At 40.0% G+C, this 25,585-nt stretch overlaps 1 protein-coding gene and 1 long non-coding RNA gene across 3 annotated transcripts in view; one reads left to right on the top strand and one right to left on the bottom strand.

The window, feature by feature from the left end:
- Positions 1-5,813: 5,813 nt before the first annotated feature.
- On the bottom strand, positions 5,814-7,773 carry LOC137470724 (uncharacterized). Its single transcript, XR_010997222.1, has 2 exons — positions 6,323-7,773; positions 5,814-6,065 (listed from the first exon to the last, which is right to left on the bottom strand). It is a non-coding gene; the product is annotated as an uncharacterized lncRNA (long non-coding RNA).
- A 68-nt stretch (positions 7,774-7,841) lies between these two features.
- Positions 7,842-25,585, top strand: part of MTDH (metadherin) — a 33,953-nt gene continuing 16,209 nt past the window's right edge. For both annotated transcript variants that reach the window (XM_068184325.1, XM_068184319.1), the window contains exons 1-6: positions 7,842-8,454; positions 14,307-14,411; positions 18,638-18,719; positions 19,123-19,302; positions 20,690-20,758; positions 23,198-23,449. In XM_068184325.1, the coding sequence (XP_068040426.1) occupies positions 8,050-8,454; positions 14,307-14,411; positions 18,638-18,719; positions 19,123-19,302; positions 20,690-20,758; positions 23,198-23,449 (1,093 nt within the window). In that variant the 5' untranslated portion in view covers positions 7,842-8,049. The remainder of the gene's footprint in view (positions 8,455-14,306; positions 14,412-18,637; positions 18,720-19,122; positions 19,303-20,689; positions 20,759-23,197; positions 23,450-25,585) is intronic.

The following is a 25,585-nucleotide window of genomic DNA, read 5'->3' as shown; positions in this document are numbered from 1 at the left end:
AGAATGATTGAGTAACAACTACATGACTACCAAAAAGCATTGGTCTGGCAGGTAGTACACAAATTCCATAGAAATCTAAGTGGTATTTCATGCTCTACTTTACACTTTCAGGCTGAGCTTGGCCAATTACAAGGAGGAAATTTGCACCATGAGTTTGGTTTGAATCACACCAGCTAACTTTCCAACCAAAGCTCAGACAGCATGCTCAGGATATTTTACATTAAGCACTGTTGATGTGGTTTGGACCTACACAAGCCTCATGTGTTGAAATATCTTCACAGACCCTTACAGCACACAGCAAAGCATGCAACCCTCAATCTCATTCTATACACAACCCTCATGTGTTGAAATATCTTCACAGATGCTTACAGCACACAGCAAAGCATGCAACCCTCAATCTTATTCTTTAAAAACTTCAACTTCTCTCTGGCTGCAAGACAGCCCTCACATTGTGTCTGCTTGACCTAAGAAAAAAAAACCTAAAAAGAAATAGCAGTTATCTCTCAGGGTTATAGGAACATCCCATGGTACCCAAATCAAACCCAGAGGCACAACCCATTCAGTATGGACACAGTTCATCAGTTAAAGCAGTGTGGGTGTGAGCCAGAGTGTGCCACCCAGAATCAGGAACTGAAACAGTCCCTGGGATTGTGTTATTGAGCACCATAGACACATATACTATAGACACTGCAGTCTTTCAGAGAGTCAGGTTTCAATTAGTTTTAAATGAGGCTCAAGTTTTTACTCTGTATGGGAATGATGTCTCTCTGAAGTAGATTTTAAAACCAGGAATTTTTTTTCCTATTCAATTTTCTAAAAAGTCTATTTTGTGTGTAAATTTTTCAATTAAGAATAATTAAGAATGTCAAATCAAGTACCCAGAAGTTAGGAAATATCATCTCTAGGATTGACGTTTTGGACTGAATTCACACATGTTCTATGTATTATTCATAGTTTCATGATTGGTGGGTTTTTTCCTTCTCCCATTGGACTATACAGCTGTCCATTGACTAAAAAAAGGAATGGAAAACACATGATATTCTACCTCAGGCAAGGGGTTTGTTTTTCTGGGTTTCCAAGATTACAGCTGCCAAGAAAAGGTCTTTTCTGTGGTAGACCTCACAGCCAAGGATGGCCAAGCTTTGCAGCATGCTGCTACATGAGCCATCAGGGAGAACAGAACAAGATTAAGCTTCCTTTGCATGCCTAAGGTGATGTCTCAGGTTTTAGCTTTAATATTTTTCAGAATCTGTACTGCTTTAGTATATACTTCTAAGCTTCATATAAGGGGATAGTAAGCTCTCTTCATAGAGTAGGTAGACAAAACTGGGGAACAAGGACAACCGATCCAAATCTCAGGCCCAAAAGCATAAACAACAGTGGACTGAAGAGAGAGAAACAAGTATGGGACTTCATAACCTAAAGCTATAACAGGACAATTAACTCCAATATGCTAATGGACCAGAATTTATAAAAGTGTGAGATCCTGTGACCAGTCATCTATTTTGTGACCATTTTGGGTTCATCTTGGGTGTAGCCTTGGCTGGGCTCTTGTGCTGTCCAAGGTGTATCTATTGAAGCCTCCTAATGAATACCTACTTTATTCTTTACCTCTGTCTAGTCTCTGTTCTAGGTCAGCCTACACAAGACATCAAAGGTGTGCTGCACTGAAAGCTCACTGAAAGTGAGACATTTTCCTCTGTAACTGTAATTCCCCTGAGCTGATTTAGTATTTTGGAATATTTCCACCTACCTCTGGCACAGAATGACAGAAAACAGTCTAAGCTTGTAACAAAATTATTTAGAGTAGGACATACATGAACAACCAAAAGAACTTGAATATGTCTACACTGACATCCCAGCAGTTTTCTGACCCTTGCTAGCTCAGGTACTGACAGCACAGGACAGTCAGCACCACAGACTGCAGTGCTACAGGCTAAATGTGTAAATGAGCCTGCATGCCTGGATTCTGTAATTGTAATGTGAATAAATGACCGCATAGTTTAAAGCTAACTTAGTGCCACCTCTATGAACAGCACACCTGTATTAGGAAAACTGTCTTGCCTATGGAAAAAAAAAAAAAAAGCTGTGAAAACTCTCCAAACACATATTACAGGAGACATTTAATGTACACTTAATGCAATTTTATACAACCAATGATAAGAGTTAATAGGCCTATAGTTTGGTGTTTGCTTTCCATTAATTCAATTAATTCTCAGATGGGTAGCAAGTCTTTGCATATTTATTCTTCTCAGTGTTTAGGGCTGATAGAAATTTGAACATGAATAGTCTGCCAAAGTGTTCTTCACCTCCCAAGACATTGAGCTCTATCGGTCATAATGACAACTTAACGTTGACAACTAAACACTACTTATGGCAAGGTTTAATGAGAACAGACTTATCTATTGCACAGGGAATTGAGTTTAGCATTTTTAGCAGAATGTTTCTGTATTTGAATTATATGGTTATGCACAAGAATGTGAACTAAAATGAAAAATAATGTAACATTGAGAAAGACTTTGAAGAACACATTACTCCTTAACAGTGAATTTTGATTTAGGATTCTGTCTCAGCTCAAAAAGCTGACCATGCCAACAGGAAAAAAAAATAAGGTGAACTTTGAAGGTCAGAGAGAGACATGGGTTACTCATATAACTGAGCTCTTCCTTTTCCCTTAGGAAAGAAATCCTTCCAGAAGCACTGCATCAGAAAAACTGTAACTATTCTAAGTCTTGCTTTGACCATTCTGAGGAGGCAATCACTGACCACTCTGAGAAGGCAATTGAGCTCTAGCCCAGGTCCACTAGCCATGTCTCAGGTAAACAAGCTCTCAGGGGACAATATTTTTTGCAACATGCACCTTCCCTCAACAACCTCCTTCAAGCTTCTCTTCTAACTGAGCTCTGTGCTTGTCTCTCTCCCAACCTCAAATTTATGTGCTTGTGGGGACTTTGCCCCAACTACCCCAGACTCTGTGTTGGATGAGACCATGAATCCTAGCTATGACTCAGACAAACATGTCCTCACGTAAATTTAAGCACAGCTGTCTTGGGGTGATTTTATGATGATTAGTCTATTCCCTGATTGCATGCTTCATGCCCAAAAATGGCTGCTGTAGCTTTAAGATGGGTCTGGAGGGAGAAGGGAGCCTTGAAGCTCTTTGGTGGGCTTTTCCAAAGCCTCACCCCCAGGTGAATGTCGTGCCCTGTGGTCTGGGTTTTTGTTAGCATGGATTTTTTTTTTGTTAGTCCAGGCAGGTTTTCTTTGTCCTTCCTGGATTTGGAGAGGCTGATGCAGCAATTCTTCAGAGGCACTTCGAAGTGAACTGGATGGTTTGGTTTTGGTCCGAGATCAGAGACTAGTGGGAAAGACGAGGGGCTTCTCCATTTCGGCCTCACATCTTGGGAAAAGCTGAGACAGCAGGAGAAAGCTCACCTGCTTCCTCTGCTGTGAAGAGGAGACTGACATCAGACTCACCAGGTTTCACATCTGTTTGCCTGAACTGCTGCTTGAATCTACTGGGGGTATTTTTTGTTTGCTTTCCCTGAAAACCCATGCCATTTTGTCCCCACTAAGTGGCACACTTCTGTTGGCTTTTTTTCTTTCCCTGGCATTTTGGGGTTTTGTTCCGGTGTGTGTGTGTGCATGAGGGTGGAGGGGGCTAAGTTCTGACAATTCAATATCTAGCATTTATTTACTTTTTACTGTGCCATGTGGGCATTCTGTCAATAAATGGTTGGGGTTTTTTTCACTTTCATCCACTGGTATTCATTTCTTATTGACAGAAAGGGATTGTTGGAACCCTTTTTGTTTTAAAGGAAACACTCATTCCACAGTGCTTTTCCCCTAAACTTGTGTCTAAACCAAGACAACAGCACAAGACTTCAGGAGAGAATTCTTCTGATACTCTACTGTTCCCTTCGGCAACGTCTTTCCAGGCTTAACTGGACTAAACTGGAGCTTCTACTCCTCGTGTCTCTTCCAACTCTTAACCAAACGTAAGTGTCAGGTGAGATCCAGCTCAACATTCTCAAGCCATAGCCCAGGTGAACATGTCCTCAGGGAACAATTATTTTTGCCCCGTCCCTTCCTTTGGCAATCCCTTTTCAATCCCTGACCAAATGAAGTGCTAGGCTTTCAGTCTTTTCCCAAAGCTGAACATAACCAGATCCCTAATCCCAGGTTCAGGCTGAGACAGCCCAAAGCCCCTCACCATCAACCAGATGGTTGATTATTCGCTGAGAATAATTCTTCCCAGCCCCACTCCAATGGGTATTCAAACTTGGCCTGTTTTCTGTCTCTAAGCCTAATTGTAGCCACAACATCAACACCTGGTACCTGCAGAGACCAACCAAAGTCCCCAAGCCATAGCCGTGACGAACAAGTTATCCTAAGAGAATTCCTACAGCAAATATTTTTACCAAAATGGAGCTCTTGGCTCTGCCTTGTTAAAAGTCTAACTTAGTCTGAATGCAAAGGATGGGTCAAGCCTTATTTTCAGATCCTGATCTAGCAACTAGATTAAAAAGATTTCAGGGAAGAGGTATTTTTGCAGCCTTCCCCTTACTCTGGCTGCTCCTTTTCTGCCCCACACCAACTGTAACCCCAGGTTTTATCTCTCTCCCAACCAGGTATGTAATGTTAACATTAACCCTAATCCCAGACATCATCTGAGCCTTCTCCAACATGCCCAGCCATGGCCTGGATGAAAAATGTCTCTGGGAAGAATTTCTTTCATGTTCTACCCCTTTTTGGCAGCTCTTGGTAGCTCCACACCAAGTGCATCTCCAGGCATGATGACTCTCATTCTCCTAATCCAACACTTAATTCTGAGCCCATTCCTCAGCCTGGGCTGAGTCTTAGGTCAAGGCATCCAGCCATGACCTAGATGAGAAATTTCTCAAAGAAAATTCTGTCTGCAGACTACTCATCCCTTTTCCAGCTACTTGTTAACATTGCCAAGGATGGTGATTCTTGGATCAGGGATATTCTTCTTGTTGTTGCTCCCTCCTTCCACAAAAATAATGGGTATATGACTTAGTTTTTCAGTGAATTATGTACTGAGTTCACCTTAAAGCAACTCAGAGTCATGATCCATATAAGACAGCAAAATTGCTTATTCAAGATTTTTTCAATTTCCTGTTACAACAGCCTTGAATGTGTTTTTATTGGGATTCTGCTTATTTACCTGATCAGAGGCTTTATCTGCTTCTGCCATATCCATCTGACTTCTAGCCTAAAGAATGTCTACGGCTGCAAGACACATGGCTTCAATATCGTTCAAGATAATCATTAAAACCTCTTAAAAGAGGTATTTTGAGACTGCAAAGCGATAGTTGGGTTTCCTTCATGCCATGGAACCAGCAGGTATGGAGTTTTAAATATGGTGGTAAGGTACTGCGTAAGGTATGTCTAATAGCTGTTGTGCTAAAACAAGGAACGTTTGCACTGTCAACAGAGCTGACATTTTAAAAAATAAGTTTAAGCTTTGTCTCCATTATTTTTGGTTTTGCCATGATTTTCTCTTTTTTAGTGTGCAATGTGTTAATCTTATGCTGTGATCTTTGGGAAAATGGCATGAGAAAGATGATACTTTATATTAGCACTGCTGGAAGAGTCCTTGGGGTAACTTTGATCAGATCTATTAATACAGTTGAAGATTAATACTAGACTAATATGTGTCAAAATTAGTTCCAAATAAAATGTTTGCTTTATTTGATGAATATAGTCAGAGTAGTATATTTGTTCCCAACTGTTTTATTCAAAATATTTCAATTTACTACAACTGTATGCTTATTAATGGCTCTAACGCATTGCTTCAGAATAAAAATATATTTATTCCTTTCAGATTAACTTACTTTACCAGCCGAATCAAACCGAAACTGGCTATTTCCAGGTGCGGATCCGCTCCCTTTGTTCCTTTTTTAAGACAGAAACGTTTTTCCGACGAGAGCTCGGCTCTTCACGATGCTGCCACTTGGTGGTGCCCCGGCGCAGCAGTGAAAACCATCGTGTCAATCGCTCGGATTGTGGAATTCATCCCCAGCAGGTTCTTGCGGTGATTTCTTTAAAATGAACAATATTTTCTGTTCTACGGCCTCGGTTTTACCTATGTATGTGTATATGTATATGTATATGTATCTGTATGTGTATATGTAATATATACAAAACACAAACCACAAAACATTCACTGTAGCTCAATGATGCCTTCAAATTTGTTAGGCATATTTTTTTGATCGATGTATTTAAAACTATAACTTGATCACTGTTCAGTCACCTCTATCTATATAGTGCAACATCTTAAACGTCTTAAAATACTTACAGAATACATTATTTGGGATGTTAGGGTGGCTGAAATGTGCAACCAGCTGCAACAACAGTTAATATTTTCTGAAAAGTGAAAACAGTCCACGCTAAAGCATCCTTGATTAACTGATGTCCTTCTATGACAAGGTGACCCACTTGGTGGATGAGGGAAAGAAAGGCTGTGGATGCTGCCTACATGGACTCCAATAAAGCCTTTGACATTGTCTCCCACAGCATTCTCCTGGCTGCTGACAATTTGGGTGAATGCACTGTTTGCTGGATGAAATACTGGCTTGATGCCAGGCCCAGAGAGTGGTGGTGAATGGAACTAATGGATTTGGCAGCTGGTCACCAGTGACACTACTGAGGGATCAGTACTGGGTCCAGCTCTGTTTAACATCTTTATCAATGACCTCAACAGCGGGATCAAGTTGACCCTCAGCAAGTTTGCAGCTGACACCAGATTAGGTGAGAGTGTTGATCTGCTGGAGGGTAAGAAGGCTCTGCAGAGGGATCTGGACAGGCCAGATCCATGGGCTGAGGCCAGTTTTAAGAGGTTAAATGAGACTGAGTGCTGGGTCCTGCACTTGGGTCACAGCAACCCCATGCAGTGCCACAGGTTTAGGGTGCAGTGTCTGGAAAGCTGCCCAGCGGAAAAGGAGCTGGAAGTGCTGGCTGACAGCAACTGAACATGAGCTAATGTGTGCCCAGGTGGCCAAGAAGGCCAATGGCATCGTGGCGTGTATCAGAAATGGTTTGGTCAGTAGGACCATGAAAGTGACTGTCACTCTGCACTCATCACTGGTGAGGCCACACCTCAAATCCTGTGTTCAGTTCTGGGCCCCTCACTACAAGAAAGACATTGAGGTGCTGGAGCATGTCCAGAGAAAAGCAATGGAGTTGGTGAAGGGGCTGGAGCACAAGTCCTGTGAGGAGAGGCTGAGGGAACTGGGGGTGTTTAGCTTGGAAAAAAATGAGGCTCAGGGGTGACTTTATCACTCCCTACACCTACCTGAACAGAGGGTGTAGCCAGGTGGGGGCGGGGGGACGACCTCTTCTAGTGACAGGACGAGAGGACATCACTTCAAGCTGCGCCGGGGGAGCTTCACTTTGGACATTAGGAGGAATTTCTTCACAGAAAGGGTGGTCAGACATTGGCATGGGCTGGAGGTGTCTAAGAAAAGAACGGACGTGGCACTTAGTGCCAAGATATAGTTGACAGGGTGGTGTTCGGTGATAGGTTGGATTTGATGACCTCAGACTCCAATCCCTCGGCTTCGGCCGCTCCCGCTCCGTTCGCTGCCTGCCACGTCGAGATCGCTGCCTTCCCCGCCGGCACCGCCCGTGGCTGGGCTGGGCCGGGCCGGGCGCGCCAGGGAGAAGGAGGAGGAGAAGGAGCCGAAGGAGGCGAAGGAGCCGAAGGAGGCGGAGGCGGAGGCGGGAGGCGCGGCCCCCGCCCCGCGCGCGGCGGTGATGGCGCTGGCGGCGCGCTGCGGCGGGCGCGCGGCGGGGCCGTGACGTCACGCGCGAGGAGGAGGAAGAGGAGGAGACCCGGGCGGCCCCGCGGCGGAGGCGGCCGCGTCCCGCGGAGGCTCCGCTCCCGTCCCGTTCCGTCCTGCCCCCACCCCCGGTGCCTCCGGTTCGGGCGGGCCTGCGCGGCTCTTCCGAGGCCGCGATGCGCTCGGCCTGAGCGCGCCCTCGCCGCCCCGCTCGGTTCGGGCCTCTGCGAGGCCGGGGACCGCGATGGCTGCGGGAAGCTGGCAGGAGGCGGCGGCCCGGTGGGCTGAGGAGGCGGCGGCCCGGGTGCGAGGCGCCTTGTCGGGCGGGCTGGGGCTGCTGCGTGCGGAACTGGGCCTCGAACTGGGCCTCGACCCGCAGGCGCTGCCCACCTGGCTCGCCCTGGCGGTCCCGGCCGCGCTGGGGTTCGTGTTGCTGGGGCTGCTGCTGGCCGCGGCCTGCGGGGGCGGCCTCCGCAAGAAGCCGGCGCGGAGCGCGGCCGTGAGGAAGGGTGACGAGGCGGTCGGCGCGGGCCTGACGGCCGGCGGGGGCCAGGGCAAGTCGGCGGGCCCTGGCCCCGGGCAGCTGAACCTCAAAGGCGATGAGCAGAAGAAGCGAAACAGGAAGAAGCTGCCGGAGAAAGCGGCGCGGGTAAGAGGGGTGTGAGGGCCGGGAGGGCGGCGGGGGTGAAAGGCGTACTGACAGCGGCGGGGCTGGGCGGGCTGTGGCAGCCGGCCGGGTCCCAGTGGGGAGGCGAGGGGGCCGCGTCTGGCGAGTGGCCCCGAGCCGCCTGCCGCTCCCCAGGCCCCGTCGCCGTGGGAAGGATCTGGCTGCCATAGAGCTCTCCCCGAGCCGCCGTGCGATATTTGCCTGTGAAAGGAAGGGGTGGGGGAGTCTTGGCTGCTCTGGAGCAGTCTCACGTCGTCCGGGTTATTTTGTTGCTTTGAAAACCTGGAGGAGCAGCACTGTAGTAAACTACGCGTTTAAACAAGCCCTGGGTGATGAGGAAAAGGCTGGCTCTTTGGAAGCATTTTATTTTAAACAAAAATCATATGAAAGCTACTATTGCTATTATTAATCACTGAATAATAGGGTTAGCAACCAGTAGTGGAGACCTTAGGATGGCTTAGAATTTCAAGCCAGGAGTTGTAGTCTAGGCAGGTAAAGACTATTGAAAGCAGCATTTTAAGCCATATAAATGCTGTGATGATTCAAACTCGAGTAAGCTTTTTGCTTTGTATTTTCAATGGAACATGTTAGTGTCAATGTTGGTTTGAGCGTGCCTCAGTAGGAATGTGTCTGATTTGGTTATTACATTAAGGATCATCTCCTTTAATAAGGAAATCTGTGTCTTAGCAGCCCCTTAAAAAGAGATCATTCCTGTCATTTATATTTTTTAAAGCCTTAATCTGTGGTGTGAGAACCTTCCATCTTTGACAGTATGCGTCCACTTAAGAGAAAATTAGTAGAATGCAAAAATTGTCGACTGTCCTTTTAAAACTTATAGTTGTCACAGTTTTGGGGCTTGAAGGGATTGCTTTTATAGCTTTTATATTGTTAGGATGTTTGTAATCCTGTTTATGTCCAAATGGATTATAGGAATGAAAGTGTAACAGATGTCCCCTGCCCTTTACAACTGTGTCGTATAATTATATCTTGCTCTATAAAATCTGAATTTTTTCCCTAATGATGAAAGGAGAGACAATGGGTTTGTATCTTCATTTGAATCTGAGGCAGCATTAAGATTTGAGAAGTTTGGGGAACTTTTTAATGAGAGTGTAAGGCTAGAACATCTTAAACAAAAAAAAAGTCTGCATGGGCCATCAACCTGTCTTTGAACACTGAACTACTGAAGTTGTTTCTGGAAGTTGCAGGAGACTGCTGAACACCAAGAAGAGGAAACATGATTCAGAACATTTCCAGTGTAGCTAGGTTCTCCATTTTGGAGAAGGCATGCTAAAGATGTAATTTTTTTGCCATCTTGAGAAGCAGATACTTCAGTGTCAAATAAATACGTTGTGCTTTCTTGACAGCAGAGAGTAATCCTAGAAATTAAATTGATTTTGCTTCATTTATTTAGTTGAAACTCCAGTATGAAAACAAATCATAAACTCTTGCAAGTCATTGCCTAAGATATTAAAAAATGCCTCCACCAAAGTTTGAGTGAATAGGTAGATATCACTCTGGACTTGACAATGCTTTGTAGTATACAGCTTCGTGGAAATAAACTTTAGTAATTTTATATAAAAACTGTCATTTTTCGTGAATTTGAGTAATTGTACTCTGTTGAGCTTGGTTTACATGGGAATAGACTAAAGTTAAGGCAATTTAGGAGTAAATATTTTTGTAATCAAAAGAGCAAAGTAGTTTTTAAGCTGTCATTCTTTATCATTAAGATTTTAGAAGTTATTTTTATAGTACTTTGTATTCATCATTTCCATGGTAAGATAGAAAAAATCCTACCTTCTTCCAGAAGGAAATGCATAAACTGAATCATTAACTGTAGTGCAAATAAGTTTATACCAGTGACAAAGTTTAATAGGCCTGCTTTGTGCTCATTTTCCAAGATAAGTTTAGACAGACCAATATGAGCATGTTCCAGTGTTTTCTGACTTACATGTGAAAAATTCTCAAAATAACATTGAAAACTTAACATTGAAAACTTAGAGATGCAACAAAAATTCTTACATATTTCTGCCTGGTCATTTTCATCGTGTGCTGCGATGCTAATACGGAGGGCTGGGAGGGGAAAAGAGTAAGCCTATTACCAGTAGATTTACTACAGGGCTTGCTATGCCAGGGTCTAGATTTCCATTGTGAACCTTTCAGAAAGCTTAGAGCAACTAGTCTGTGGCTAAGAACACACTACAGATGTCTAATTAAAAGCTGTAGGGTTACTTTAATACAGAATTACTGAGCTCACTGTATGGCAGGTGATGTGTAACACTCATCAGTCAAGATCAGAACTGTTCTTCTCTGTAGCTTTTCTGAGGAAGAGTATTGATTGCTTTTTTCCTTGCATGTGGCTTTATTCAGTACCTGTGTAAGTAGAGTACAACTTATCTCATGTTCTTAGTAAAATTGGTTTCTTTGAATAACACTACATTGTCTGAATACAGTAGTACCTATGAGATTCTGTTTACTTACGGGCTGTGAACAGACTGAGAAAAAAATGGAGCTGAAATTGTTTAGCATTCATTAACATTAAAGTTTACAGATCCCGTTCTGGCTTTCTCAGGCTGCTAGGAGCAATGTATAATGGTGTCTTTACATCAGATTCTGTGCAGTAAACCTGAAGCTGCTTTTCTCTTTTTTCGTTTTTATTTTAACTCCTGGAAGAGGCAGAGGTCTTTGGCCTCATTTAGATTTTTTTTTTTTCTGTCTGTAAAACTTGGTATTTAGTTTTGATTCATTCCTCTTCTGAATAATTACTGTGCCTCTCTCTCCTACTTCAGCAGAAAAAAGTGAATCTGTTCTTACATGGTTCTGTGCAATCTGCCAAACATCACAGAAACTTGAGAGTGGCCATCTTCTGTGCTCTGCTACCACTTTAGGAAGTCATTCACACCATCTATTTGTAGATGTGGAAAATACCAAATTGACTTTGTACTTCGTATTGTTTGTCGTGCACGTGGAGAATAAATGCTGCGCACTCTAGAAAAAGTATTTGCATTCATTTGAGGAAGTTTCATATTTGGTCTGCTTAAAAGAACTTTCTGAGCTATGGCTGTTTATTGCTTATTTGCACTTAGATTGTGTAAAGACTTTATACTTTCAGCTGATACTCAGGTGCTGGTTTGTGTATATGTTAGTGGTCAAATGGCAAAAGTAGGGCTCTAGGAGTCTTCAGGCCTCATAGAGAAAATTGCTTAGTTTCTTTCTGAAGAGAAGCTTACAGAAAACATTGGTAAACAGATTGTTTCATTGGCCAAAGATATTCGAAGCAGAGGAATCTTCATAATGTGTAACTGAGGACTTTGGTTAATACAGCGTTGTAAGATTCAGGTGATAACATTTCATTAATACTCTTTGAAGCATGAAACTGAGTTATCCTTTGCACTACCGTGTTTAAAGAGTACTTTTTGTTTCGATGGTCTAAGCAAAACCTTTTCTACATTTGGTATATCTTAACACCCTCATATAAATGTGTGTGGAAAAAGGTTTATTTAAGTATTGGAATTTTAAGGTTCTCAGGCAAGAAAAGCATTCAGTAATCGATACTGTTACTGACAGCATTACTTCTGCCTTATTGCATCATGCCTGGCAGCTTTAAGATGAGGGTTGAAAAGTTGGCAAATAATAAATTGCACAATTTTTAGCTAATTAATTTTGTCAGTGGATGTTTAATATATTACCTGTAAAGTTTTAAATTTTGGGCTGTGGTTGTCTTTTTAAAATTAAACATTTCTGAATACTGTAGAAAAACTTTATTCTTTGTCGCTTCTGTTGCTTTCGTGGTATAACCAAAAATGGTCACATGCATTTTGGTTAAAATTCTATGATTCATCTATGGGCAGAAAATAAATGTGGAAAGCTTCCACTGGAAAGGAGGGTATTACAATTAAGGGATATATTTCTCCCTGAATGTATCAAAGTCCAAGTTTTCTAACATATTTCTAAAGGTTGTTGTTTACATGATCAGATAGCATTTTGAACAGTCATGTGGATGAATTTTTCCAGGGGGTTTTTAATGGATATGAATTAGTTTATTAGTTCAGAGAAAAAGCTGAAGTATTTTTAAATTTAAGATTAAAACTTCTATTTATTGAATAGTTGGGAGGGATTAAGAAAGTAGTTTTCAATTTAAGGTATATATGTAATAGCTAAGAAGCAAGTTACAGAATTTAAAAAGTTAGTTGGCTGTAAACTTTTTTGATACACATCCAATACCAGATGCATGAAATATGTTATCTAACTTTACTGCTAAACAGTCTCTGGAGAAAGTAGAGAGGCATAAGAACTGAGTTTTAACAATGAGTTATTTTCAAGGTTAAATATCAGTTCTTTGGTATCCCTGTGGAATATACCAATAAGGTGGACTTTTTTGAGAAGAACTTTTAGAGAGAGTTCCTAGACCAGACTTGTAAAATATACTTTGTTTTCAGAATGCTGAGGGAAATGTACTGCATATTAGATATTAGAAGCCTAGTTTAAAGCTGATTGTTGAAGGAGAAGAGGGGTTAGGTGACCTGATCTTTCAATGTCTATTTATAGTTACTTTGAAGAAGTTGGCGTGCTTGCTAACTACAGTAAGCAATACTATGTTATGCACTAGTGAAATCATGCCAAGGGTGGTTTGTAAGCATAATACAATGTGGCAAGACTTAAATGCTTGTAACAGTTAAATTGAAAATCAGATCTAATATTTGAAGGCATAGGCCAAACTAAGTTGTGATACGGCTTTTGTTTTACTTGAAAGCAATTAGGTTTGTGTGATGCAGAGTTATAATAACTTTTGGGTTTTAATAGCAAAAAAATAGCTAAAGGTAATAGAGCTTGAAATTTATTTTGAAAGAATTTCAGGAATTAAAGCAAGTTCGAAGTAGCTGTTTATGCTTATTTAGTTTTCAGTCATTAATTTATCTGAGTCATTCTGAACGTGACATTTGTTTGGACTCTATCATTTACTATTCTTAACAATTATTTTTCATGCAGTGAAATTAATGGCTGACTGTAGTATAATATTGTCATCTTTTCTGCAGTTAAGCAGAGTAACTTCAGTCATAGCCTTTTGTTAGAAGTAAATGATTTCTAAATTACTACATTTCTGTATGGGGAATATATAGGCTAAGGTATATGCCTTTGCTGTCAGAAGTAATGTAAAGACTCGCTTAATGATTGTCCAGAGTTTTAATTTTATATATTGAATAATACATGCTAATTTTCTTTCCTTAATTGTGTGAGGGGGAAATGGTAACACCTGTAACCAAGTCTGTCTGAAAAGAACAATGGGGTACCATGCTTAGTCATGCTTCATGTTTGGTTTCTAATTTCTCTTCTACTATGAAGTTTAACTTGTGAAGGAAGTGAGTTTAACTTATGTATGGAGGGAAATTGCAGATGTTTGCTCAATGTAGAAATTACTTTTAAAAATTAGTCCTCTTGCTGAACTGCTACGAAGAGGTAATTGTGTTAATTTAATTAGATAATTTATGGCATGTACAACTGTAGCTGTTCTGAATCAGTTTTTAGAACAGTTACAGGTATTCTTAAAAGCTGGTAAATTTCAGAAATTTACCTTTTGTTATGAAATTCCTGGATTGAATAGGAGTGAGATGAAATGAGAAGACCTGTTCTCTTTCCTTTTTCATTTCTGTCTTTGGTAAATACAGAATTGCAGTAGATCCTTTGAACAACAATCCACAATTTGGTCTGCTTTATTCAATAATCTTACAAGCATTTTTCTGTCAACAAGTAATTGCATTTCAGTAATAGTGTAGTTTGAGCTTTGCTTCATCTGCTTTCTCTAATTTTTTTATTATTTATGCTCAATGTTTACACAGCCTAATGGACGGTCTTTACTTGATGTATCTGAAGATGAAGTAATACAAAATGTCCGTAAAGACAATATAAAGCAGCCTGTGGACACAGAAAAGAAGAATGAAAAGGTTAGTTATGGATACAAAACAAAATGTTGAAGTTTCATTTATATTATTTCAATATCTAATAACTCTGGTTCTGGTATGAAATCCTGTTACTAATATGAATGAAGAGGCAGATTTCTTACTGTGAAGAGTACTAATCTAATCTGGAGTTGAAAAGAGCTAAAGTAGTATTTTCTTAACTTCTGAGACATGCCTTATGACAGAATATTAGTCAAGGAAACCCCACTCCCAGCCCCCCACTAAACACTGATATGTCTGTTCATCATGTGACAGTGTTAAGCCTACAGAAATAAAGTTTGTTTCATCTTGATGGCTTTTATGGGGCTGCAGCATAATGATAGTATTATTAAGTGCCTTGGAAATGGTCTAGCAGTTGGGGGACTACTATTCAAAGGATTTAGACCATGTGCCTGCTTATTTCTTTTGCCAGATGTTTCCATTAGTAATTAGAGTTCTTGATTTTTGATGATACATGTGAGCTTTGAAGTCTGGTGTGAGTCTTTTTGTTATGCAAATTAAACAGCTACATTAAAAATATATTTTTAAACATCAATCTGCAATGTCTAATCTAAAAGGTAACCTTACTACTGGCTGTGTTATTCTTTAAACTGTGAGGACTAATCTTCTTTTTTTTATTATATATGCTGTCATTTATGGGCAACATGGATATGCTTGGGCCTTTGATAATTTTTTGCTTGATTCTTTTACTAATGTGCATGAAGTTTTCCCACTGTCATTGTTTTCTGACTTATTTTCTTCAATAAAATGCTCTTGTTGTAACAATACTGAGGAAGAATAAAAGATTGTATACAAACAGTCAGAAACACTTTGTTGTGAGGATGGACACTGGAACGAGTTGCCCATGGAGGTTGTGGATGCCCCATCCCTGGAAGTGTTAAAGGTCAGGCTGGACGGGGCTTTGAGCATTCTGGTGTAGTGGAAGGTGTCCCTGCCCATGGCTGGGGTTGGAAATAGATCATCTTTAAGGTGCCTTCCAACCCAAGCCATTCCATGATTGCTGTCATTTCTTTACCTCATTCAAGCTTGAATAAATACACTTGCTTACCCTCCAGTAACTTCTTTTGCGGTTTGTATTTTGGCTAAAAGACTGTGTCCTTTTAGTTTGCTGTAGGACTTTAAATGTTTTTGCAATTGGCAAATTGAGTGACTTTTCTGTGCAATAGGTTTGCCTTAAAGTTCCTTGCTCTGTGGCTCTTTCTCTTCCCCATGTTTTGCATATCAGATTGACTTTGCTGGGTTTTTTCCCCAAGACTATAACACAGTTTGAATCTGAACAAATAACTCTATTTGCAGGTTTTCAAGTAGATTAGGTGTTTAAATCCTAAACTTAACTTCACGTTAAAATTGCAAACATAGTGACCTGAATTTTAAAATGTGAATCTGAAGCTGCAGCTCTGGGAAATGAGTACCACTAAATGGATGTGGATGATTATGCAAATTGTGTTTTCATACCACTTTGGGGGATCCTGGGCAAAAAATGATTGAGTCAGGAGTAAATTGTTACCATTCAATTAAAAGCACACGTAAGAACTTCCTTTGAACTACAGGTAACTGTAGAGGCTTCTAATTATTTGGGCTTCTCAGGGCATCTGTAACATTTGTAACATTACAAACCTGCTGAGGTTGCAGGGGGTGCTGTATAAGTGTCTTTGTGTAACATCTTTGGGATGGATGGTGTAAGGCAATGGCTGTGATTGAAGCTGTATGTGCATGTGTGTACATATATGCATATAATCTATGGCCTAAAGGGCATGGTTATTTTTTTGTGCTCCAATATATGCGTTCAGTGAAAATCACACATCCTTTATGTTTCTCTATTTCTTGGCTGCTTCAGGGTTGTGAATTTCATGTATGTTTTTCTGCTTTGTGGGAGGGGAAGCTTTGGGTAATGTCTGGACTCTGGCTTTTCACAGGGTTTATTATTCTGCAATTAGTGACTTGCCACAGTACAGGGTTTTTTTTAGTGTTTAGTATAAGGGACTGTTCCCTAAGAAGTGACTCTGTGGATGAGATCGTGGGAAGTTAAAATGTCATCATCCATTCTGTTTGCAAGCACATAACTGCTTTGTCTTGAATACTAGAAATGATTACTCAGCTAGGGATCAAGAAGAAAGGTTTATTTTTCTATTGTTCTTGCATGGGGCACAATGCATCCTAAAGACTTAAAAAATTTTGGCAGGCTCGCAGTATTCCTCATGTGCTCTTTGGCTGTTGGCAGAGCCAACACTGGCATCTTTGTGTGTTGCAGAAGGTGACACTCTGAATGCATAGACTTCTGCAGAATGACTGGCTGGCTTGCTCTGGCTTTAGCATCTCTTGCTGTTTCTGTCAGTTTGCTACTGAGATAGCAAGTGGTACAGTAAAGTTTAGCAGGTGGTGGGTTAATTGGATAAAAAAGATGGTTCAAAGTAAACACATTTTTAATATTTCCATTCTTGATCTTTTTAAAAATAGTGTTTGTTAATAGCAAAATTTTTTCAGCTGTTAAACTTCAGTGTTTTCCTGAAAAGTATAAAATTTGATGGCAATACTTACATAGGAGCTAGTTATTTAAGGAATCTGAAGTTACAATTTGGAGGAGTACTAATCTTGAACTGTTGTCTGGGAGACTTCTGAAGTAATTCCAGGTGTTCTCTTAGTGCCAAAGTTGGGTAGTTAAGGCTTTGTGGATGGAAACTTTAGGATCTCAAGTTCCAGTCTCAGTGTAACTGCAAATGGGAGACAAAGGTAAAAACTTAGTAATCTTTCTCTGTTCAAGCTTGAAGAGGCAATTTATAACTAATTTTAATGTAATTTTCACTTTCCTTTTCAATTCTTTCCTTAGAAGTTGCCCTAGCAAATAATTTGACTTGTTCATATTTTTTGAACCAATTCTTCTCAGGTTGCTTTTGAAAACAGCCCTTCTCTTTTGGAGGCTTTTCTGAAGTTAGTTAGCTGGTATGTGGGCAAAGGTAGTCTGCTGAGCAAATGAAAATTCAATTTGGGTGCATCTGTAGTTTGGGTCCCCATGTACATTAAACCATGACTTAACTGTTCAAATCAGTTCCCTAAATGTTTTAGGTGTGGTGATGCAGCATTGCATATAAGCAGTGAATTTTTTATCATTTCTGCTGCACTAACAAGCTGTACTGCTCTCAGTACCTGTATTGAAGCTACAGATTATTCTGGGGACATGGTAACTCTTAAGGCATATGAGCTGCAAGCCATTGTGGGGGCCCATAGAATATCTGCAGCAGCTGTAGTAGTAATTCAGGTGTTATCAATTCTGCATTCTAGAGAGGTTGTTAGACACTTCTTGGATATTGAAGACTACAAAACCAAATAGTGGCAACTCATGTATACAGCTGGCAATTACTAGTCTGACTCTGGCAGATGTCTTCCAGAAAGATGCCCTGCATTCTTAGAGTATTTCAGAGACAGTGAATAAGTGAATAGTTCCCCTTATAACATTTGAGTGGATAACCGTATTTCTTTTTAAAGTCTTGTTGTTTTTCATTCATGATTATCTGATAGTTCTTAGACCTTTCTTTACTAGGTTGAAAAGCTTTTCATTACTGTATTTTCTTTCTAAAAAGGTTGTCAAGTCAATTTGCTCCAAGGCTTTTTGCAATATATTTTCTCCCAATATATTTGGGGTTTTTTCTCAATACTATCTTTTCAACACTCTGTATTGCTACCTGTTGCACCAAAACTATTTGTAGAAGCAGTCATGTCTGTTCCTATTTGTTTAACTTAGCTCTTATATCCAAGAAGCCATAACTGATGAAACCTTGAGGGGAAAAAAGTTTGGAATGTATAGGCTCTAATCACAGCTTGTGTTTTGAAGTAATTTCCAAGCTGGATTTTTTTAACCTTTTTTTTTTAAAGGAGTTATTGGCATTATATATTTCTCCATGTGTAACTTTATACTTCTGCACAAAACAAATTTTGACAGAGTGGCATCTGCCTGCTAAACAGCTCATTATTCCTCTGTGACCATGATGCTGCCAGCATTGCTTCTTCTACCTGGCTTTGTACTCTGCAGCATAAGTAATGTTCCACCCACCTGCCAATTCTGTGCTGTGTAAGTCTTTCACAGAGGGTTGTTCAGGACAATCTGTTTTAAATTTATTCCTGTATTTTAGGAGGGGGGAGGGGAGGGAGTTCTGAATTACTATGCCAAGTAATCAGTAAGTAATCATTAAGAAAATGTTTTACTTTTATTCTAGTCAAAGAAAAAAAAGAAATCAAAGGGAGATTCCAAAACAGCTCAGGATACATCTCGACTAGATGGAAAGGAAGTTGATGAAGGTACTGAACACAAACATACACAAAATGAAAACATTATGGCTTAAATGCTGTTGAAGATTTACTTGTGTTTGGTTCACAAAGAAACATGAGAAACTCATAATTTCGTAGTACTATATTATATATGGAAGTCTGATCTTTGAAACAACAATATTTAATAACTTCAATTGATTTCTTTAAAAGTAATCTTACAAAAACTGAGAAATTATGGATAGTAAGATACTCATGCTATTCATATTTTGCTCTGTGAAGCCAAGTATTATCAAAGAAAAACTTACTTTGGCCATTTGTGTTTTCAATCTAAGATTGAAGCTGACTGGTTAAGACCTCTGTTTGATATGATACAATATAAAAATCTTTCCTTCCTCTCTGACTTATTGATGTTTTCATCTGGGTGATGTTTTAGGAGCCTGGGAAACAAAAATCAGTAACAGAGAGAAGCGTCAGCAGCGTAAGCGAGACAAGGTGCTGAACGATGGTGGCTCAGGAGAATCCAATCTCCAGGGCATAGAAAACACGGTTACTGTATCCATTGAACAGCTGATGCCTACACCATCACTTCCAGTTGGTCTCAGAAAAAATAAAGGTATGATGCTTGGTAGCTCTGTGAATTTGTCCTAGAAAGATACCTTGAATGCTTAAATAGTGACTGATTGGGATGTATATTGGGTATATTTGGAGGTGAAACTTGAGGAAATTATTTCAAGCTGTGTAAAAGTACTTTCTCATTGTGCTCAACTCCCCCTTTTCTAGCTGTATTTTTGGATAAGCTCAAGAGAGTTTTGGAGCAAGTGGCTGAGGCACTGGCCTCCATCCACACTGGTGCGCTGTTGGTTGCTGTACAGCTGTGTAGGCCTGTCCCTGTTCCTTCCCTTGTGCTCTCTGACTGTGCCCTTTGTTTTCAGAAACTTCAAAGGCATCCTCAGCACTGCTGCAGGTAGCACCAGCTCCTTAACTTTTTGAGGGCTTCCTTGTGGGAAGGCTATGCCTCAAATATCATTCACTGCTTAACACATAGGTATTCTTTTCCAACGTAGATTTAGTAGCATTCTGTACTAAAGCTGTTCATAATGGTAAGGCACATGTGGCTGAGATTTAGTAGTCAATTATGTAACTGCAGATTCAATAGATATGGCTGCTGCTGTTACAGAAACAAAAGATTGCATGGGCTGGTTTAAAGCATGTGTAGGCACAGGAATTCCTGTTTGGGTAAAACTGAGAAGTAGGTGCTTTATTAAATGAAACTTAATGTTCTAGTGAACAAAGTGACAAAAAGACTAAGTCTAACAACTGTCTGATACCTTGAAACAATTTATTAAAATTAGTGTGCCTCACCCTCCTTTTTCATTGACACTCATTTACACCTTGACTGAGTGCATAATTGTTGCCCTGATGACTAGATCAGTTGTTTCTTGATGCCTTTTTTTTTCAGTCTGTTTAACAGAGTTTCAAGAAATGGTAGTTCCAACTGTCTTTATGCACTGTTGCTAACTGTAACTACTGTAACCTCTCCAGTGAGAATCCGTATCTACTTTTTTTGTATCTTGTGTATCACCTTGTACAAGACTAATCCAGAAAGAATTTAGCTGCATCTAGTGTTTTTATGGTGAGGTAGAAGTTAGCACTAGTTACAGGTCTGAAATACTTAGAGCCACTCTTTGCTTGTAAATAACCTGTGGTTTAGATTTATGCTCTTTGTTCATTGGGAAAGTAATTTAAGTTCTTTGAAATCTGCAGTTACTTGGTATATGGCTCCTAAGTCACTTTGAGTGCATTCTGTCTGCAACTTAAACACAAATAATAAAAAATAGGGTATTTTATTTTTATCCTTAATTTTTTTGAAATGTCTTAATTTACTGTGAGGTACTAATATATTATTTTCTTAAAAAAATGGTAATGGATTGTTAGAAGATTTTTACAGGTGTTGCTGTTTAAAAAAGCTTCATCTAGCTTTCTTACCTCTTCTTAATCAGGTGATGCACTTTTGAATGCACAGATTAACAGTTCTAAACCTGCAAAGGGGGAGTCATCAATTCCACAAGGTAAAAAATGTTTATTATTGGGCATCCTAAATAACTAGAGAAGTATTTTACAGAAGTGAAAACAGCAAATGCCAGTGGCGGATTTTGAGTTACCGACATGGAACTTTACCGTACATCTGGCTCTTTTGGCTGTACAAATATTATACTTCTACGTTGCAGTTATTTCTTAAGAAGTTGAAAGCAGTCTGTTACATGTAGAAATACAGTTCAGGATTTCGAATTTTCAGACAGATTACCTATTATAAAAATGTTTATGTACAGAACAGTAACATTTATTTTTAAGCTCTGCTGAAAAATTCTTTATGCTGGCTTTTCAGATATGCTCACTTATTTGTGTTAATGAATTATTTTCTCAAAGAAACCCTGGAATCAATAACTGCCGAGAACTCACAAGTCCTGATTATTATTTACACTTGTTTCAGGTTGAATATACAAGTTACTAAGTTCTTTACATTCTCCTTTGAGGTGCATAAATACATTAGTTTTGAAAGTTCTTACATATAAATACATATTTATAAAAAATATACTTGACCTATGTCATACACATAACTTAAAATATTTGGCTAGTGAATCTTAACAGTTTTCTAATAACAGATACTGCTGTAATAATACTTGAATGAATTAGTTTGAGATAATGAAATCAAGATGGTTGTTACTTGCATATGGCCAACATTAGCTGTGTGGTTTTAGTCAAAAATAGCTAGTGTAAATAAGCAAGTCAACAAATGAGTTATTAAAAGCACACAGATCTAGAAAGTGAATCCCTTTCTGCTTGATTTTGAGAGCTTTGCTTCACACACAAACTTCCTGTACCATTGCACAGAAGGAGGGAGCTGTATTCTTCAGAGATGCCTAATGGGAGGACAGGAGACAATAATCAAGTTTCAATAAGGGGCAGTTCTGACAGGTCATGAGGAAAATAGCTTTTCATGAGGTTGTGTCCAGAGATGCTTTGAACTATCAGCCTTTGTTTTCCAGAACGTCAATAATGTAGTATAATTTTGAAGTTAGCTGTGCATTGAACAAAAGGTGGGACTAGGTGACTTTGAGAGATCCTTTTCAATCTTCAGTTTTCTGTGATTCAGTGAGAACTGGCTGGTCATTTAGAAGTTAAAGTTTTTTACAAGAGAGTATGTAATAAACAGAGAATAATCAAGCTCCTGCTTCAGGACCTTAGCTGCAACTGCAGTTTGGTTTCTGTCTCTTCAGTATTCTTTTGTTGCCTTTCCCAAATACTTCATATTACACTAGGAGGACGTTGACTGACAGGAGCAGTGCTAGTGCTGTAGGGAAAGGGCAGTGTTTTTTGTACAGTGATGGTGACCTTACAGATGTCAGTCTTTGGAATTGATTTGTCTGAGAAAATCTAGGCATATCTCAATTAATTCTGTGTCAGTGAGGCGAGGTTGAATTGGGCAGGTTGATGCTGCCTGACTTACAAGTTCATTTGAAAAATAAAATGTTTGGTCTGTATTTTTTGTTGGCATATGATACTGACTTGTGCATAAGGGTTTGGCTTACTGTTTAAGTGTTACACTTGTAATATGCAAATATTTTTTAATTGCTTGTAGAGCAACAGTTTTTCTGTTTTTTCCACTGCATATATAAAACGAGAAAGGAGATTTGATATACAAAGCACTTCAATAAAGGTTTGTGATATATAGGAAGGGAGGCTGGGTGCACTAGACCTTATATTTTATAGGGACAAAAATTTAAAAAACTTCTATTGTGATCTTTGTCTCAGTGTACTGCTGACTTCTCAAAGTATACATTAAACTTGCAGTGGCTAATAATTTCTCATCAGGATAACATGTAACAGAGACTCTTGCAGTGTTGTGGTCTTTTACCTTAGTGAAACATAAAATATATTGCTTACAAATTGAATGTTGCTATGATTTCTGTCTCTCACTGTGAAGGACTCTATGGTCAGTATGATATCTGCTCTTTGTAAATCCTGTGTAGTGTTTGGGAAGTATTTTCTAATACTTGGTAATTTCATCTACATCCTGCTTGGAGAACTGCTGCATGCAGTTATGAAACAGAAAATACTCTCCATTTAGTGCATGGGCTTTTCCGCAAGTCATCCCCATACTCTCCAAGAGAAATCGGCTGACAGCGTTGCAAGTACCCTCCCAACCCTTTTTCTAATCTAGAGGCACTGGTTCACCAGTACATCAGCTCTACAAAGAAAGGGATGAGGAAAGAGAGTGCAGTTGGTGCTGTTTTTTCCTCCTTCAAGTTAGTAGACAGATGGTGCATATCATCTGAACTGGAAAATCAGCTGAGACAAGAGCAGCAGCCCTGTCTGTATCACACTGGTGTAGCAAAGCTGCTGTTCATTCAGGGGTTTTTTATTAGGTGAATGTGCATATAAGTGATATTTTAATTCTTCATCCAGTTCTTATTTTAAATAATAATTTTATTATTGTTGTATTTAAGTTTCTCCAGGATTGAGTGAAAGCCATACAGTAAATGGAGGAAGCTGGAATGAGAAGTCGGTAAAAATCTCCTCACAGATTGGTGTAGGGGAGGAGAAATGGACATCTGTTCCTTCAACTGCAGCTGGGAAGAGGAAGACTGAGACATTGGCTTGGGGCCAAGACACTGGAGATGCTAATGGAAATGGAAAGGACTGGGGTGTAAGCCTGGTAGGCAGGCCCTGGAAAGAGCGGTCTTTGTTCACTCCTATTGGTAAGCTATTTCCAAGAACTTGTTTCATGTAAACAATTTTACATAAATGTATTTTTTAGTAGTGGATCCCTGAACTATTTTTATGTTTATATATTAAAAAAAATTTGACATGGTCTAGTGAAATGTTAAGGGAACAATTTCTGTTTACTGTAAGTTCTGATGGCTTAGTATCTATGTTTCTGTGTACAGTTAAACTGGGTTTTTTGAGTTTATCTGACATAAAATTCTGTGAATGAATGCAGTGTTGTATATCACTTTCAGAAAGTTCTGGAGATGATTATTAAACCATTTTGAATTGTAATTTCTTTTAAATAATGTCTTAAAACCCAAGTTGTAAGTCTATTCTGTTGATTCAACATGATCAATTGTGTATGGTTTTGGCAGGTGTTTTGTTGGGCCCCAGGCATAAACATTGTTTAACTCTTATGACACTTAGTGTCACACTGTTTTTCTCATTAGAAACTTTTTTTTTTAGTGCTCACTACTATTTTCTGACTTCTTTACTTGTGCTGTCCATAGTAATAATGGAGATTTCTTGATTTCTCTCTGGGCAACAATCATCAACTTATTAGTAAATGCTGCAACATGGCCCTTCCCACTGTTCAGTCTAAGTATCCTCATCTCTTCTGGAAAGCACTGTTCCTTTGTAGTCAGCAGTGTTACTTCCGACTTGTCGAGTCTTAACCCCATCCAGCAGCCAAGCTCCATCCAGCCACACACTCACTGTCCCACCAGCAGGGGAGACAACTGGAAGGAGAAAAGCTGGAAAACTCAAGAGTTGACATAAGGACAGTTTAATAGGGAAAGCAAAACCAGTTCATGCTAACAAAGCAAGGAAATAATTCTCTATTTGCCATGGGCTGATGGGTGTTCAGCCATATCCAGGAGAGCAGGGCTTCATCACATGTAACGGTGACTTTTGAAGACAAACACTGTAACTCCAAATGTCCTTACCTTCCTCCTTCTCCCAACTTTATATACTGATCATGATGCCACATGGTAGGGAATATTCCTTTGGCCAGTTGGGGTCATCTGTCTGGGCTGTGTCTCTTCCAACTACTTCTTGGGAAGACAAGCTCCAGCCACCTTGCTGCCAGCGATACAAGAAGTGAAAAAGGCCTTGACTCTGTACGAGCACTGCTCAGCAACATCCCTGTATTACCAACCCCGTTTTCAGCACAAATCCAAAACACAGCCCTACCCCATCCATAATCTGCAGAAGTCTAGACCTTATTTTATTTCTCTGTCATATTTTGAAATGAAGTTCCTGAGGCTAGATCTGATATACCCTTGGAAGCTTTACCGTTGCCAAGTAGAAGTGAAGGGCTTTTTTCATGTTCTGACTTGATGTGTTCAGCTGTGTATTCTAATAAAGTAGTTTGTAGTGACTGACCAGCTTTTTATTGGTTTTGTTACTGAGGATGCATCATGTCTGACAAGCTGATTTGCTTCTGGTAAAATGGATAATTTTTTGGATGAAGGAGAACAGTGAAAGTTTTAAATGCTGACTTGACTAATGCTTTCAATACTGTCTCACAGTGTTGTTGTATCCAAACTAGAACAGGTGAAAAACTGGTCAGCAAGGTAATGGTCAGTAAGTCCTGCTCTCCCTGGAGGCTGGTGACAAGGGGAATATCACAGGGCTGTACTTAGAACTGTCCTGTTTATCATCTTTAAAAGTGACCTGGAAGAGACAACCATGTCATTCTCATCCAGTTTCCAGATTACATCAGACTTAAATGTGGGGGCAGGAATCAGTTGAAACAGTCCAGGTCAGGGATCCCATCCAGAAGGATGTAAACCTGATAGGAGCAATGGGCCAACAGGAACCTGAGGAAGTTCAGTGAGGACAAATGTCAAGTGCTGAATCTGGGTTGGAAGCAACCCTGGCTGGATATTGACTGCCTGGATTGCAGCTTTGTGGATAAGGGGTCTTGGTGGGCACCAGGTTGGACATGAGCTAGCTGTAGATCCTAGTAGCAAAAGTAGCAAAGGACAGCAGCAGTATGCTGGGATGCATTAACACAGAAGTCAATAAGTTGGGGGTTAGTGGCTGTCTACTTTTTGGACAACATCTGGAATACCTGTCCAGTTTTTAGCCCCTTCTCCCCCAGTTAAGTAAATGTAATTCTAAAT

Source organism: Anomalospiza imberbis, chromosome 1 (assembly GCF_031753505.1).
Source record: "Anomalospiza imberbis isolate Cuckoo-Finch-1a 21T00152 chromosome 1, ASM3175350v1, whole genome shotgun sequence".
NCBI lineage: Eukaryota > Metazoa > Chordata > Aves > Passeriformes > Viduidae > Anomalospiza > Anomalospiza imberbis.
The sequence above is the reverse complement of the archived record's forward strand: the minus strand, read 5'-3'. Positions and strand labels throughout refer to the sequence as shown.